The sequence below is a fragment of the Panthera uncia genome (genome assembly GCF_023721935.1).
Source record: "Panthera uncia isolate 11264 chromosome C1 unlocalized genomic scaffold, Puncia_PCG_1.0 HiC_scaffold_4, whole genome shotgun sequence".
In the NCBI taxonomy this organism is placed as follows: Eukaryota; Metazoa; Chordata; class Mammalia; order Carnivora; family Felidae; genus Panthera; species Panthera uncia.
In genome coordinates, this window is record NW_026057585.1 from 84,136,384 (window position 1) to 84,151,251 (window position 14,868).

General features: G+C 40.3%; 1 protein-coding gene across 2 annotated transcripts in view; it reads left to right on the forward strand.

The window, feature by feature from the left end:
* Positions 1 to 14,868, forward strand: part of EYA3 (EYA transcriptional coactivator and phosphatase 3) — a 93,951-nt gene that overhangs the window by 77,231 nt on the left and 1,852 nt on the right. For both annotated transcript variants that reach the window (XM_049618785.1, XM_049618786.1), the window contains 4 exons: positions 827 to 987; positions 3,544 to 3,658; positions 4,686 to 4,807; positions 12,956 to 13,056. In XM_049618785.1, coding sequence (XP_049474742.1) covers positions 827 to 987; positions 3,544 to 3,658; positions 4,686 to 4,807; positions 12,956 to 13,056 — 499 coding nt within the window. The remainder of the gene's footprint in view (positions 1 to 826; positions 988 to 3,543; positions 3,659 to 4,685; positions 4,808 to 12,955; positions 13,057 to 14,868) is intronic.

The window sequence follows — 14,868 nt, forward strand, 5'->3', positions numbered from 1 at the left end:
AACCATCTGAAGGCTTGATTAGAACTGGAGGAGCTGCTCGCAACCTCTCACCTGCGGCTGGTAGTGGGAGACCCCTTTTCCTCACTATCTGTACGCCTCTCCATAGGGCAGTCTGAGTGTTCTCATGTGACAGCTGATGTCTTTCAGAGCAAGTGATACAAGAGAGAGCAAGAGAAGCCTAGTCTCTGAGGTCTAACACCCTTGCTTCGACCACATCCTGTTTATATTTAAATGCAGTCCATACCTATAGAGAAAAGAATTAGAAGAAAGCAGTATTAAAGAATTTGAGGACATTTTAAAGTCACCACTATGACCCATGAACTTAATAAACCAGCTAACATCTCTGAAGAATATCTCCATTATATCTTGCAATTATTAGTATTTGGGGTTATTTCCTTCCATTATTTCTTCACATGTTTCTCCACTTTCCATAGTTGCCATCATTTGTGTGTATGTCTGTGTGTGTGTGTACACAAAAATGTTATATTCCGGGGTTTTGGTGTGTTTTTTTTTTTTTCACTGTAAGATATGCTGTCATTCATGAAAAGACACTCTAAACCATGACCACCTCTAGGGGAAGTTGGTGCTTGAATGGTTCCTACCTCTTGTTCCCTCTCTCTCCTCCTTTCTTTGATAGCAGTAATAGGGGTGAGGGAGATGACTAATGGAAGATAGATTCTGACACACAGAGATTAAGGGAAAAGGTTCTTAAAGCCTTTAGACTTGATGTCAGATGCCAGGAATAGGACAGAGAATCCCAGGTGGCATTCAGCCAAAAACCTCAGACAATAGCAGTATTAATTTTCATCATCCTGTCTCTCTGCAGCAACTACAGTTTCTCAACAGATGGTTTCAGTGGATCAGGAGGCGGTGGCAGCCATGGTTCCTCTGTGGGTGTCCAAGGAGGTGTGGACTGGATGAGGAAACTGGCTTTCCGCTACCGAAAAGTGAGAGAAATCTACGATAAGCATAAAAGCAATGTGGGTGGTAAGTGTGGCATACGACCAGTCTGATACTCTGTTTCCTTCTGACTTCTTGCATTCTTTTCCAGGCATCCCTTAGAACTCCCTAGCAACTGCCTAGGAATTGGGGCTGCAATAACATTTTAATTTTGTATTAAAAAAATTAAGGTTTGATTGAAACCCTTTGAAGAGGAAGCTTGACATTTCTCACGCACTTCTCTGAGCATTGCTTTGCAAAGTTCTCCTGTTTATTAGACAAATACCTTTTTAAAGGAAATGTGTTCCAGAGATTATGTTTGATGACTTGTTTTATTCTGGACTCACAACTATTGTCAGTACTAACTAATAGGTTGCCATATTTTTTGACTGATTTATCTAACCATCAGAACAAGTCAGGTAGAGGGGCTCCTGGGTGGCTCAGTCAGTTAAACAGCCAACTTTGGCTCAGGTCATGATCTCACGGTTCAGGAGTTTGAGTCCCACGTCGGGCTCTTTGCTGACAGCTCGGAGCTCTGGATTCTGTGTCTCCCTCTGTCAGGTAGAACTAGTGACTAGGTTTCTAGTGGATGGAAAACTAGGTCCAGAATTATAGTTGGCAGTGGCCAGGTGTTGGACCTTGGAAATCCTTTCTGCCCAGAAATACCTCAAATATCGGCTGTCACTATGCCTAAAATTCCATTATTTGTAATTAATTAATTAACCATAGGTTGTTCAAATTAGAAGAGACATTTCTCATTTTGCATTTTGCATTGAGAAATGTTTATTATGAGAGTACTGAGGGCAGCTTACCCATAGTCACAGGTGGAATCCAATCTCCTAACTCTTGGTCCAGTGCCCTTTACATTCATGCAGTTCCCACCCTCCCCCCCTTTTTTTTTAGTGTAAGAGATTTATCTATTTTTTTATTCTTTATTTTTATTTTTATTTTTTTTAACTAAGCTCTACACCCAATATGGGGCTTGAACTCACGACCCCAAGATCGAGAGTCGCATGCTTAATGACTGAGGCAGCCAGGCACCCTCATGCAGTTCCTTCTTTAGTGATGTACCCTTATAAGAAAAAAAAATTAAACTGTGAACCATTACCCTCAAAGATCTGCATATACACAAAATGTTGCATGAAGTTTCGGGGATTCCATGCACTGTCTAGTGGTATATTACCCCGGATCAAGAGAGTCCTCCTGCCACACCATGCTGCTCTACATTTTGGTGCAGAAAGTAAAAATAGGACTTCAAAGATAATTTGTTTCATTTCTTTTAGAGCCCTCCAGTACCAGATAAAAATCACAGGCATCTGGGCTTTGGGAATCTAATTTGCTTTTTTTAGATTCCCCTTCTTATGGCCTATTTTTTTATAATGATTCAGAGTTAGTACTTTTTATTTTGACACCTCCATCTTTTTGCTTTTACTCTCTGCAGATATTAGCCTTTCTTTTGTTAGTTTTCATATACAACCTAAGTATCTGATCCTTTTTTTGCCCAGTGAGTGCCAGGACCTGGTTTTCTGAAGAAAGTGATATGATGCTCTGTGAGAATCCCCTGAGCCTACCCTGGGAAACATATTAAAACTATTGTCTACCTGTATTTTATAAAATAAGAATTAACAAAAGTGCCACATCATATTATTAGTTAAGAGTGTGACATATACACTTATGTGTGGGTCACATACTGGTTTTGTTGTTTTATCAGAGATGTTGAAAGTCCTGTAATTCTAGGCTTGCATTGTGAAACCATCAATCTGAAAACATATTATGCACAGTTCTCACAGAAATGCTTCCATTTTTATGGTATATTTGTAGTAGAATATAGGATTTCTCTTTCTACCTTCATTATAAGAAAATACAGGGCCAGATTGATTATTTGAATATTGTAATTCAAGTGTCTGATAACATGCTCCCATCAGATCAGTTCTGTTTTGTTCTGTGTTTAATTGTCTGATGTTAAGCACTGTTTTAGTCTCTTCTTATCTGGAGTTGTTTCACAAGTAAGTATGTACAAATAAATGATGTTCATAGAGTTGGTTGTTGAACCTGGAATCTCAGGGCTGTGAAAGCACAGTCCCACGGGAGCAGTGCAAGGCAGTGCAAAGACTTCTGAAACCAAAACCACTGACCTGCTTTGTGATCTTAGGCAACCTCCTTTTCCTCCCCAGGCTTTGGTTTCTTTAGAGAGATTGGAAATGCTGCAGACACTCCCAACTATAACCTTCATTTTGCCCCCTTTGATTCTTGATATCACGTCTAAAGCAGTGCTCCTCAAAGGATGGTCCACCAGTCTGCAAATTATGTTACTGGGTGGTGGTAAAAGAGTGAGCTTGTGGCAGAATTTAATCACAGTGTTTCTTTCAGCTGATTTTGTTGTGGTGGTTGCCCCCCACCCCCCAGCAAAACATTCTGATAAAGTCAAAAAGACCTCTTAATTAAGTAGGCTACTTTAGGGTTTTACCAGGAAGAGAAACCTGTTAGCTCGGTAGAATATTTCAGTGACTCACAGTGTTTCTAAATTGAATTTAGAAGTTGCTTCCTCGGTGTCAGCAAGGATATGTTGTCAAATGATAAATGTGTCTGCTTTTATTCTGAAAGGCCTGCTCAGTCCCCAGAGAAAGGAAGCACTGCAGAGACTGAGAGCAGAAATTGAAGTTTTAACAGATTCCTGGTTAGGAACTGCATTAAAGTCCTTACTTCTCATCCAGTCCAGGTATGGTACTTCTTTTAGTTCTCACCCTCTCTAAGAAACACTCTTTACTACCCCAGTCCGTGATAGGCCACTCTCTAACATAGGTTTGGGCTCATGGTAAGAGGAGTTTAAAGGATGCAGGAAAACATGTAGGGTAGGTAGGAGGTAAGGTCATTCTGCGTTAACAGCACACCTTCGAATTTTAAGAGAATATTTATACATGAAAGCCTTTTTCTTTCTCCTTACTTTTTTCTCACAGAATTAAAGCTCAGTGACCAATAATCTCCAGCCAGGAGATGGCCCAGTCACATCAAAGAATCCATGTAGGAGACACATCACATATTCTAGGTACAGGACACTCTGAAGAAATGTACCAAAACCCACTTAGGAAGGCAGGATTCAAAAGGAATATATTAAGCAGTTTAGGGATATTTCAGCTTGAAGCTCAGAATGGGAAATAAATACAGTCAAATACAGTCTGCACTAATACCCTATTGCTCCCTCCCTCAAAGCAGGAATTCCAGATCTACAACTTAGTAGAGCAAACAGTAAAACTGACACTGAAGGGTGGGTATTCCTGAAGGTAAAGTACATGTGAAATTAACATGTATTCTGGAATTGGTGCTGCTTTTGTGTAAAAGGCAAAGAGGACTTAAGTCATATCTTATTAAGGGCTGAGTTGCATTCAGATGAAATAGCACTGTGACTATAAGCCTTTTTGCTGGTTTCCTAGCGTGTAGGGTCAGTGACATGGATTGGTGGTTTATTTGCTAACGAGTGCAGTGAGCTAGAATGGTTAGAAGGGAAATGAAGCAAGAATCAAGTTGCTACTCTGTGCCCACTATATATATAGAATCACTGTCCTTTAATATAGGAAATAAATAAACCTGAGATAATTAGACCAGTAACTGAACATGGCCCTGAACAAATATCAGGCCCTTTGAGGTTAGTTTTTACTAATTAGTTCCCAAAGAGAAGGCCCGTTCAAATTCTTGCTCCCAGGTTAGTTTGGTTTCACCTTTTTCTTTTTATTTTTTCTCCCTTCTAGAAAGAATTGTGTGAATGTTCTGATCACTACAACCCAGCTGGTTCCAGCTCTGGCCAAAGTTCTCCTATATGGGCTAGGAGAAATATTTCCTATTGAGAACATCTATAGTGCTACCAAAATTGGTATGGTTCCTATTTTGTTTCTTGTCACTTGCTTTACATAATACTACCTACTTATGATGCACTTAATTATTTACTAACCCCTTAATTAGGCATTTTAGAGAGAGAGAGAGAGAGATCTGTAACCCTCCCAGCAGTCTTCCTAATACTAGTGATGGGCCAGTTCAGGCTTAACAGCTGTATAAGCTTGCTCAAGCCTTCATAGCTAGTAAGTTGCATAAACAGGATTCAAATCCAGGTTTGTAGAACTTAAAATTTATCATGTTCTTTCCTTTTATAATAATTGGAAGAACATATAGGTAGCTTAGAAATCTACCTTTTTTTGTGAGAGGGGGAGAGAGCACATGAGTGCATGCTGCCATGGAGGGTAGAAGGGGCAGAGGGGGAGGGAGGGAGGGAGGGAGGGAGGGAGGGAGGGAGGAAGGGAGAGAGAGAGAGAGAGAGAGAGAGAGAGAGAGAGAGAGAGAGAGAGAAAATATCTTAAGTAGGCTCCATGCCCAGTGTAGAACCTGATGCGGGGCTCATCCCACTGAGATGACCTGAGCTGAAATCAAGAGTCAGATGCTCAACTGACTGAGCCATCCAGGTGCCCCTACAAGTCTCCTTTGCCTCATTCCAAGTTTCTTTTTCTTTTTCACAGAGAGAGTGCTTCAGTAGAGTATAATAGAAAAAGCACTAGATTAAAAATCAAAGGCTAAGCTGCATACTTAAAAATGGTTAAATCTCTCACACCCATTAGGATGGCTGCTGTCAAAAAAAGAAAAATAAGGGAGCCCATGTGGTTCAGTCGGTTGAGTGTCCAACTCTTGATTTTGGCTCAGGTCATAATCTCATGGTTTGCGGGGTTGAGCCCCACATTGGGCTCCACTCTGACAGCACAGAGCCTGCTTGGGATTCTCTCTCTCCCTCTCTCCAGTGTCTCTCAAAATAATACACTTTAAAAGAAAAAAGAAAGAAAAGACAAATAAGGGTGCCTGGCTAGCTCAGTCAGTGGAGCACGTAACTCTTGATCTCGGGGTCGTGACTTCGAGCCCCACGTTGGGCATAGAGTTTACTTAAAAATAAAATTAAAAAGACAAAGAATAAGAAGTGTTGACAAAGATGTGGATAAATTGGAACCCTTCTGCCCTTTTGGTGGGAACATAAAATGTTGAAACTGCTATGGAAAACCATACAGCAGTTCCTCAAAAAAATTAAAGATAGAACTATCATATGATCAGCAATCCCACTTCTGGGTATATATCCAAAATGAATGCAGGTTCTCAAAAAAATATTTGCACACCTGTGTTCATAGTAGCCAAGAGATGGAAGCAGCTCAGATGTCCATCGAATGATTGGCTCGACAAGATGTGGTGTATACGTACAGTGGGGTTTTATTCAGTCATAAAAGGGAAGAAACTCTTGTCACATACAGCCACACGTATCAGCCTTGAAGGCACTCTGCTAATGGGGTAAGCCAGTCACAGAAAGACAAATACTTCTTAGAGTAGTCAGATTCATAGAAATAGAAAGTAGAATGGTGATTAACAGGGGCTTGGAGGGGAGGGAAATGGGGAATTGGCTGTTGAATGGGTATAGAATTTCAGCTTTGCACCATGAAAATTTCTAGAGATATATGTTGCACAACAATGTGAGTATACTTTACTGAAGTGTACATTTAGAAATGGTGAAGATGGCAAATTTTCTGTTACGTGTTTCTTACCACAGTTTTTTGAAAAGGAAAAAAATAGTAATAAGGACTAGAATTCAAGTCCTATCTCTCCCAGTTACTAGTTCTTACCTTAGGCAAATTACTTTATCTCCTGAGCCTCAGTTTTCTTATATAAAATGAGAAACTTCCAGATAGGTTGTGAAATCAAATGAGACTATATGAAGGTACTTTTTAACCCCTAAAAATGTATTCAGTACCAAATATGTGAGACAGTGGGTACTCAGTAAACATCTGCTGAATTAATTAATTGGTGCCAGGTTTATACAAGACCAACTTGTTCTATTAAGAAGGCAGCAGAGGGGCACCTGGGTGGCTCAGTGGGTTAAGTGTCTGACTTCGGCTCAGGTCATGATCTCACAGTTTGTGAGTTCGAGCTCCGCATCAGTCTGCGTGCTGACCGCTTGCTCAGAGCCTGGAGCCTGCTTCAGGTTCGGTGTCTCTTTCTCTCTCTGCCCCTCCCCCGCTCACGCTTTGTCTCACTCTGTTTCTCAAAAATAAATAAATGTAAAAAAATATTTTTTTAAATAAAAAAAAAAGGCAGCAGAATCTCACTCTGCTTCTTGTGTGCTACACATGGTCAGGGAAAGAGGAACATGACAACCCTCTCCTCGCCTGTTCAGACTCTTTCTGCTTACAGCTTCTACTTCCACATTGTACCATTGTACTTCCTGGAGTTTGAAGCTGAGCTGTGGTTATTCATTTTTTTAATCTAATACATGCCTACTGATCAGCTTTCTCCATAAAAAGTAGGTCTGATTTTTTTTTCTTTTTGTATCCCTGGACCTGTGGAGGTTATAAGCCCACCAAGCCCTTTTGACATTTATTTTTGTTCCTTCATTCACCAAATATTTCTTGGTCACCTTTATATGCAAGGCATTTTGCTAGGCGTTGGGGATACAACAGTGATCCAAAAAGACAAAAATCCTTGCCCCTAGTGGGAAGAAATGGTCGGTCAGTAAATAAGTTAGTAAGTAACCTACATATGTCATATGGTCATAAGTACTATGGCTGACAATCAGGAAAAGAAAGTCATGTTTCTTTTTTTTAATTTTTAATTTTTTTTTAATTTTTTTTAATGTTTTATTTATTTTTGAGAGAGAGAGACAGAGTATGAGCGGGGGAGGGACAGAGAGAGAGGGAAACACAGAATCAGAAGCAGGCTCCAGGCTCCGAGCTATCAGCACACAGCCCAATGCAGGGCTTGAACCCATGAACCATCAGATCATGACCTGAGCCGAAGTCAGACGCTTAACTGACTGAGCCACCCAGGCGCCCCTATTTTTTTTATTTTTGAGTGAGAGAGAGAGCGAGAGCACGCGTGGGGGAGGAGCAGAGAGAGAGAGAGGGAAACACAGAATCCAAAGCAGGTTCCAGGCTCCAGTCAGATGTTCCTGATGAATCAAATAAGGTTGCTTTTAGCTACATGGAGGAGGTCATTAATAATCTTGACGTGCAGTTTGAGCAAAATGATGGGGGTGAAATCCTAATTGGAATGGACTTAGGAGAGCTGGAGAAGTCAACCATATGACAACACTTTAGATCAATTGTAAAGAATAACAAAGAAATGAGGCAGTAATTGGAGAAGTATATGGGTTCAAGAAGATTTTCGAACATAAGAGAAATTCTACCAAGTTGATATGCAGGTGGAAATGATTCACACATGAGGAAGGACAATAGCGATGCCTCCTGTGTGTCAGGTATTGCCAAGGTGCTAGGAATACAACAGTTACAAAATCCTCTGTACTCATGGAACTTATCTTCACTTGCTGGTGCTAATTGCGTTATCTATCCATATGAAGAGAAAAGCAGAATTATATTCCTTCTTTATGCTATTTGAAAAAATAAATCCCAAATGGATTAAAAAAAAAAAAACATGGTAAGCAGAAGCTTAACTTTTAGAAGAAAATACAGAAGAGTAGAAAAGGATCTCATTTAAAAGACCCCAAAATTAGGGGTGCCTGGGTGGCTCCATGGCTTGAGCACTGACTCTTGGTTTCAGCTCAGTGATGATCTCACAGTTAGTGAGTTCAAGCCCCACATAGGGCTCCATGCTGATGGTGCGAAGCCTGCTTGGGATTCTCTCTCTCTGCCCCTCCCCTGCTCGCTGTCTCTCTCTCTTTCTCTCTCTTTCAAAATAAGTAAACTTAAAAAAAAAATAGACCCCAAAAATAGTTCTAAAAAACAAAAAATTATTGTTTTGATTAGATGAAGCTTTTAATTTTATATCCAGTGAAAGATAGTATAAAGTGACAAAACAAACCAGACTGGGAAAAGATATTTGCAACCCTTTTACTTGTTAATTGGTATACAAAATCTATAAAGAACTATAAATCATTAAGCAACAAACAACATACTAGAAAAGTGGACAGAAACCTTGGAACAGCCAGTTTGCAGAAAAGGAAAATCAGGTTGCCAGTAAGCATATGAAGAGTTCCTTAACCTCACCAATTAAGGATATTCAGATTAAAGAAATGCAAATTAAAATCTGATACATTTCCTGTTCATCAGATTGATAGAGACTTAGTCTAACAGTGCCCAATTTTGTCAAGAAAATGGAAACACTCTATCTGTGGGATTGAAAATGGATATAGCCCTTCTTGGAGAACAGTTTGTCAATGTCTTGTAAAGTTGGAGATGTGCATAACCCTGTGATCAAGCAACTCCACTTTTATAAATTTTTTTTAACATTTATTTATTTTTTGAGAGAGAGCATGAGTGGGGAAGGGGCAGAGAGAGAAGGAGACACAGAATCTGAAGCAGGTTCCAGGCTCTGAACTGTCAGCACAGAGCCCAACGTGAGGCCTAAACTCACAAACCGTGAGATCATGACTTGAGCCGAAGTTATCATGAGATCATGACCTGAGACGCTTAACCGACTGAGCCACCCACGCACCCCTAAGCAACTCCACTTTTAGATAGATACACTTTAGTACAGGGGTCTGCAGACTCTAACTCATGTGCCAGATTCTGCCCAATGCCTGTTTCTATAAAGTTGTATTGAAACATAGCAATGTCGGATCATTTCAATAGCTGCTTTCACTCTACAGTAGCAGAATTCAGTTGTTGCAACAGAGATAATATGACCTGCAAAGCCTGAACTATTTACTACCTGACTCTATACAGGTAGTTTGCCAACACCTGCCCTTAAGTAATTCCCACATCCACAAGGAGACATGTGTGAGAATGGTTTTTTTTTGATGCCACATTGTTCATAATAGAAACTAATTAGAGACAGCCTATCTGTGAACCTGTCCATGAAAAGAAAATGGATAAATAGATATATCCAAACAATGGAATGCTATATGGCAGTTAAAAGCGAATGAACTAACCTACATACATCTGCAAGGATTAATATGAAAAACAATGTTCAACACAAAAAACACATTGCAGATAGGTAAGTACAGCATGTATCGTTTATCTAGAGGTCAAAAATGTTCACAGCCATATGCCATACATTGTTAATGGATACATATGCAGAAAGGAAGGGTCATCAGGTGGGGATACACAGGAAACTTCAAAAAAAAAATCTAATATCTCATTATTCTTAATATTTTTATCTAAAGCAAAGATAAAGTGTTTAAGATTTGACAAAAGTGGGTTGGTGGAAGGTATACAGGAATTTATTTTATTCTTTTTTGAGTGTGTATGTTGATTTCATTTACAGTAGATTAGGGGAAATCCAGCCCCCCTTCATATTTTGCTCTTGCTGCCACTGTTTCACTATGCATTTCATAAGAACCCAGAGCACTCGCTAAAGCCTTTCATACTTGAAAGGTAGATCTTCTGCAGTGCTTTTTATACTGAGTCCTGACACCCACTGAGTGGGAATGATTGTGTTCCCTTTGACAGTACATGTGCTTATTTGGTAATTTTTCTCAATCTCATTTCACCCAGAGCTGATTTACGAAGCTATAGGGGTACCTGGTGCCTTGGTAACCACAGTGAGAGGCTTAAGGCTTTCCTTGACAGAACTGTGAAATGGGGAGCAAGGAGACAAAATATTTGTTTCCTTCCTCTGAAATGATTTCAGAGCTTTGGTTCTGTTAATTGCCACTCTGTTATCTTGGACATTAACAAGACTTCTCAAAATCATCTCTGAAAATGTCATAAGTGTTTTTGATAGAGGAAGCCCAGAAACCTAATATTCTCCAAAGGCTTGTTTAAAGTCTTGCAGTTGTTTGACTTTTGGTAAGCTGAGTGGCCATTGCCCATACCCTCCTGAATGGAAAGCTCATCTCCAGAATTTTTTTGAGAGAGTAAAATGGAGGAGGTATATTTACCAACGGTATTGGGAGTCATTTTTTCATGTAGCTACTTCTTCACTTTGAGCTGTTAATAACTCTCTCCATCTCTTAATCCTTTTAGAGGAGACATTCCTAAATGTATTTCATCCTTGATCATTACATGCCAGAACAATGAAAACATCTCTTGTGTCCTTGTCCTCTAAATAGGAGACATTTCCTTTGTTGGGTCTTGGGAAAAAAGTCTAAAATCTGATTTAAGGTTTTTTTCTATAGACAGATCATAAAGTAGACTGGGTCTGGCAGTGGTTGGCTTAGGTCATAAGGATGTAATATTTGGAATGGAATTAAGACAGCTCTTTGAACATAATAAAAATTTATTATTAGTGGAAATATTTAATATTTGAATCGGGGCTCAAAACATGGATTATAGTCATCTACTGAATAATTTATGAGATTAATATGCATTTACTCTGCAAACATTGAATTGCCTGATTCGAATGTCCACATCACAATGCTATTGCAGAGTGTTAGCACTGAAAGGGACCTGAGGGCACCTGAGCCAAGCTTTTTATCACAAGTGGGAGACTGAAGCCCAAAGTGGACTAGTGTTTGGTCCAGGTGACTAGTTCACCTGGTTTGAGGTGCCAGTTGGGCTAGAGATTTCAAAGACTTGCAGTTGCTTAGATGTGCCAAGCAGGACTTCTGAGTAAAGGTGTATAGGTTTTCTTGTCAATTACGATCTAGTCTTCTCCAGTTCATGTATTTATATACTTATTGCAACAATTTTCCAGCAGATGGCAGTCAAGTGCCTTGAGGAAGAGGCACTTTTTTCTTCCTCACTCAGGAACCTTGGTGCTAAGTCTCTGGTCTGGTAAGAAGAAAGGATGCGGTTAATGGAGCAGGATGAAGAAGAAAGCAGAGTTAGGACTTTGCCTAACAGAAACAGGGAAATAAAGTCTAAGATGGTGAAAAGAGCAAGGGAGATAATTGCCTTTTGGTTTACTTATGCAACTAAAGTATCTTTCCTACACCAGTATCATCTGTGCATCTTTCTGGTGTGTTTCACATGGGATTTGAATTTTGGTACATTGCCAGTGTTTTTCAACTGTCTGCATGGATTTAAATCACCCTTTCCCAAGGTCAATTTCAGAGATACACTATCTCAGTTGCTTACAGTTACAGCATATAATAGGATATTCTGGATGTGACAGATTTACTGCCATATTCATTGGCACTCTGGGGCTCTACCCCACTAAAAGACATAAGACCCATGCCTAGGACTGTTTCTGGAAAATGAAGAATGGGAGGAAAATGGCCGTTAGCCCATTTCTTGTTACAAACAAATCAGGACCTTATGCTTCCACTTTTTTTTTTTTTTTTCCCTATACTAAAACAGTTTCCCTCCAAAATCATCCTTTCATCATGGCATAATAGCCAGAACCTAGACTTGGAACCAGGAGTCCAAAGTGTAGCTACTAGCTTGTTTGTGATCTAGAACAAGTTTCTAATCTTTTCAGTCTCATTTTCACCTGTAAATATGAAATGGTAGTTATCTCACTGGATTATTTTGAGAATTCATTAAAGGAGTACCCTTGAAAGCTGCTTTGTAAGCTATAAAGTACAGGAGATAGGGAGAAGAGAAGTGGTATCCCAGCTGTCACACTTTTTAGGCTCCTTTGCTTCCCATTTATAAAAATTCCCCACACTGAGAGAGCCAAAGCATAAGAGACTGTTAAAAACTGAGAACAAACTGAGGGTTGATGGGGGGTGGGGGGAGGGCAGGGTGGGTGATGGGTATTGAGGAGGGCACCTTTTGGGATGAGCACTGGGTGTTGTATGGAAACCAATTTGACAGTAAATTTCATATATTAAAAAAGAAAAAAGAAAAAAAAAATTCCCCACACTAAGATCTTAGGGGCTTTACCCTAAATATGAAGATTAAAATAAGAACCTAGAAAGCACAATGCCTAGAAAGCCTGATGTCTTCATTGTTGTCTAAATAGCCCAATTTCCCATTCTTTGGGTAGCGGGCCTGCTGGATCTCTGGCTGTCACACTTACTCCCCACCAAACTACCCACATGGGCTGCTGCTTGTTCTGTCCAAGCATAGGCAGGTGAACCAGCAGCAGCCCTTCTCTTTGGTGTTGAAAAAAGGTAGGGAGAATGTCCTAATGGGAAATTTCTTTTTCTCATCAGGTAAGGAGAGCTGCTTCGAGAGAATCGTGTCTAGGTTTGGAAAGAAAGTCACGTATGTAGTGATTGGAGATGGGCGAGACGAAGAAATTGCAGCCAAACAGGTAAAGAGAACAGTGCGTGTGGTAATGCATGAAGCAATTAGAAAGATGGTAAAAGTCAGAAATCTTAGCAATCTGCTGTGTCTTTAGTGTTTTCCCTTCTCTTTCTCTCCCGTTTTTCTTCAAAGAGGTTCATTTGTTTCCCCAAATAGAGCTTTCCCTATAAGTTGTTAGATCCTTCTTATCCCCCTTCTGTTTGCCACTCAAATTTTAAAATCTTTGAGCCCTGCTGTAGGGACCCCCATCTTCCATCTTCATCTTAGAGGGCAGCGCCTTCCCAAGACTATGAAACTTCACTACAAAAAGGGGCGCCTGGGTGGCTCAGTCAGCTGAGCATCTGACTCTTGATTTTGGCTCAGGTCACGATCCCAGGGTCATGGGATTGAGCCCCTCTCAGAGGGATTCTCTTTCTCTCTCCCCCTCTCCCTCTGCCCCCCCCTCCCACTCATGCTTGCGCTCTCTCTCTCTCTCAAAAAAAAAAAAAAAAAAGCAAATCACTCTGACTTTTCCAGGCTTTAGATCTTCAAAAAGCCAGTACAATCAAGTAGAAATTTAGATAAAATCCTTTCTGCTTCCAAGCCCAGGAAGGCTTCTTCTGACATTAACCTCCTCACTATGCAGGTCCCAACTCCAGGTCACCTCATCTTAATACAGGAAACAGTAGATGAAAGAGTCTTGGCTCTGTAATCTAACAGTAGATTGGTTCAGATCTCATCTGTTTATTTAGCTGTGTGACTTTGGACAGTTTACTTATCCTCCTCTGCATTTATTAAATGGATCTGCAGAAGTTCTTTTCCTCTACCCTAGTTTCTTTCCAGCAACTCTGTTTCTTAGACTTGGAGGTGGTAGGTTGCCAACTAGGACCAGCTGTCCTGATTTCTTCACCCAGTTAATGTAAAAACTTCCACTATTAATAAACTGTGATTGGTAATCTGGTGGCATGATTACCTCATAATGTTTTCATTTACCATTTTATGTAGCATTTCTTTCTTTTTCTTTTTCTTTTTTTCTCATGTGTTATCTCTGAGGCTTTGATTCTAAAGTACTTCTTGCCCTCTGGGAAAGACACTAGAAACTAGTAGATGGAGGCATCAGTGCTTCTTGGTTTGAAGAAGGGAGTGGGGGAGATAAAGAACAACTTCAGTCGTTAGCAGAGTTGGTGCCTCTAAGCTGATGCCTGTAATCATCTACCATTGAGGGGCACCTGGGTGGCTCAGTTGGTTAAGCGCCTGACTCTTGATTTCTGCTCAGGTTATGTTCTCACAGTTTGTGAGTTTGAGCCCCATGTCAGGCTCTGCGCTGACAGTGCGGAGCCTGCTTGGGATTCTCTCTACCCCTCCCCTGCAAGCGCGCTCTCTGTCTGTCTCAAAATAAATGAATGAACTTAAAAATAAATAAGTAAACAATTAAAACAAAAAAGAATATTAACTGCAGAAGCCAAAGTGATGTCCAACTGGCTTCTTTAAAAAAAAAAAAATCATCTATTATTGATATACCCACTGGAAAATGCCTTTAGAGTTCCATCCAGTTCAACCTCTACCCTGTGAGGGACGTTTTCTGCAGCCACTTTGACAGAAGACTTTCTGACTCTTGCTTGAATAAACCCAAGAATTGGGAGTCCGCTTCCTAGGTGTCCTGTTCTACCATGGGGCCACCCAAGCTGTTAGGATGTTCCTCCTTCCACAGAACTAAAACTCATGTCTGTAACTTTCACATCCTGGTCCTAGTCCTGAACACAGCATAACACGTCTGTTTCCTCTTCTGCATATTAAAAGCCCTTTAAATATTATATGTGAGCAGCATGCTCGAAAAAAC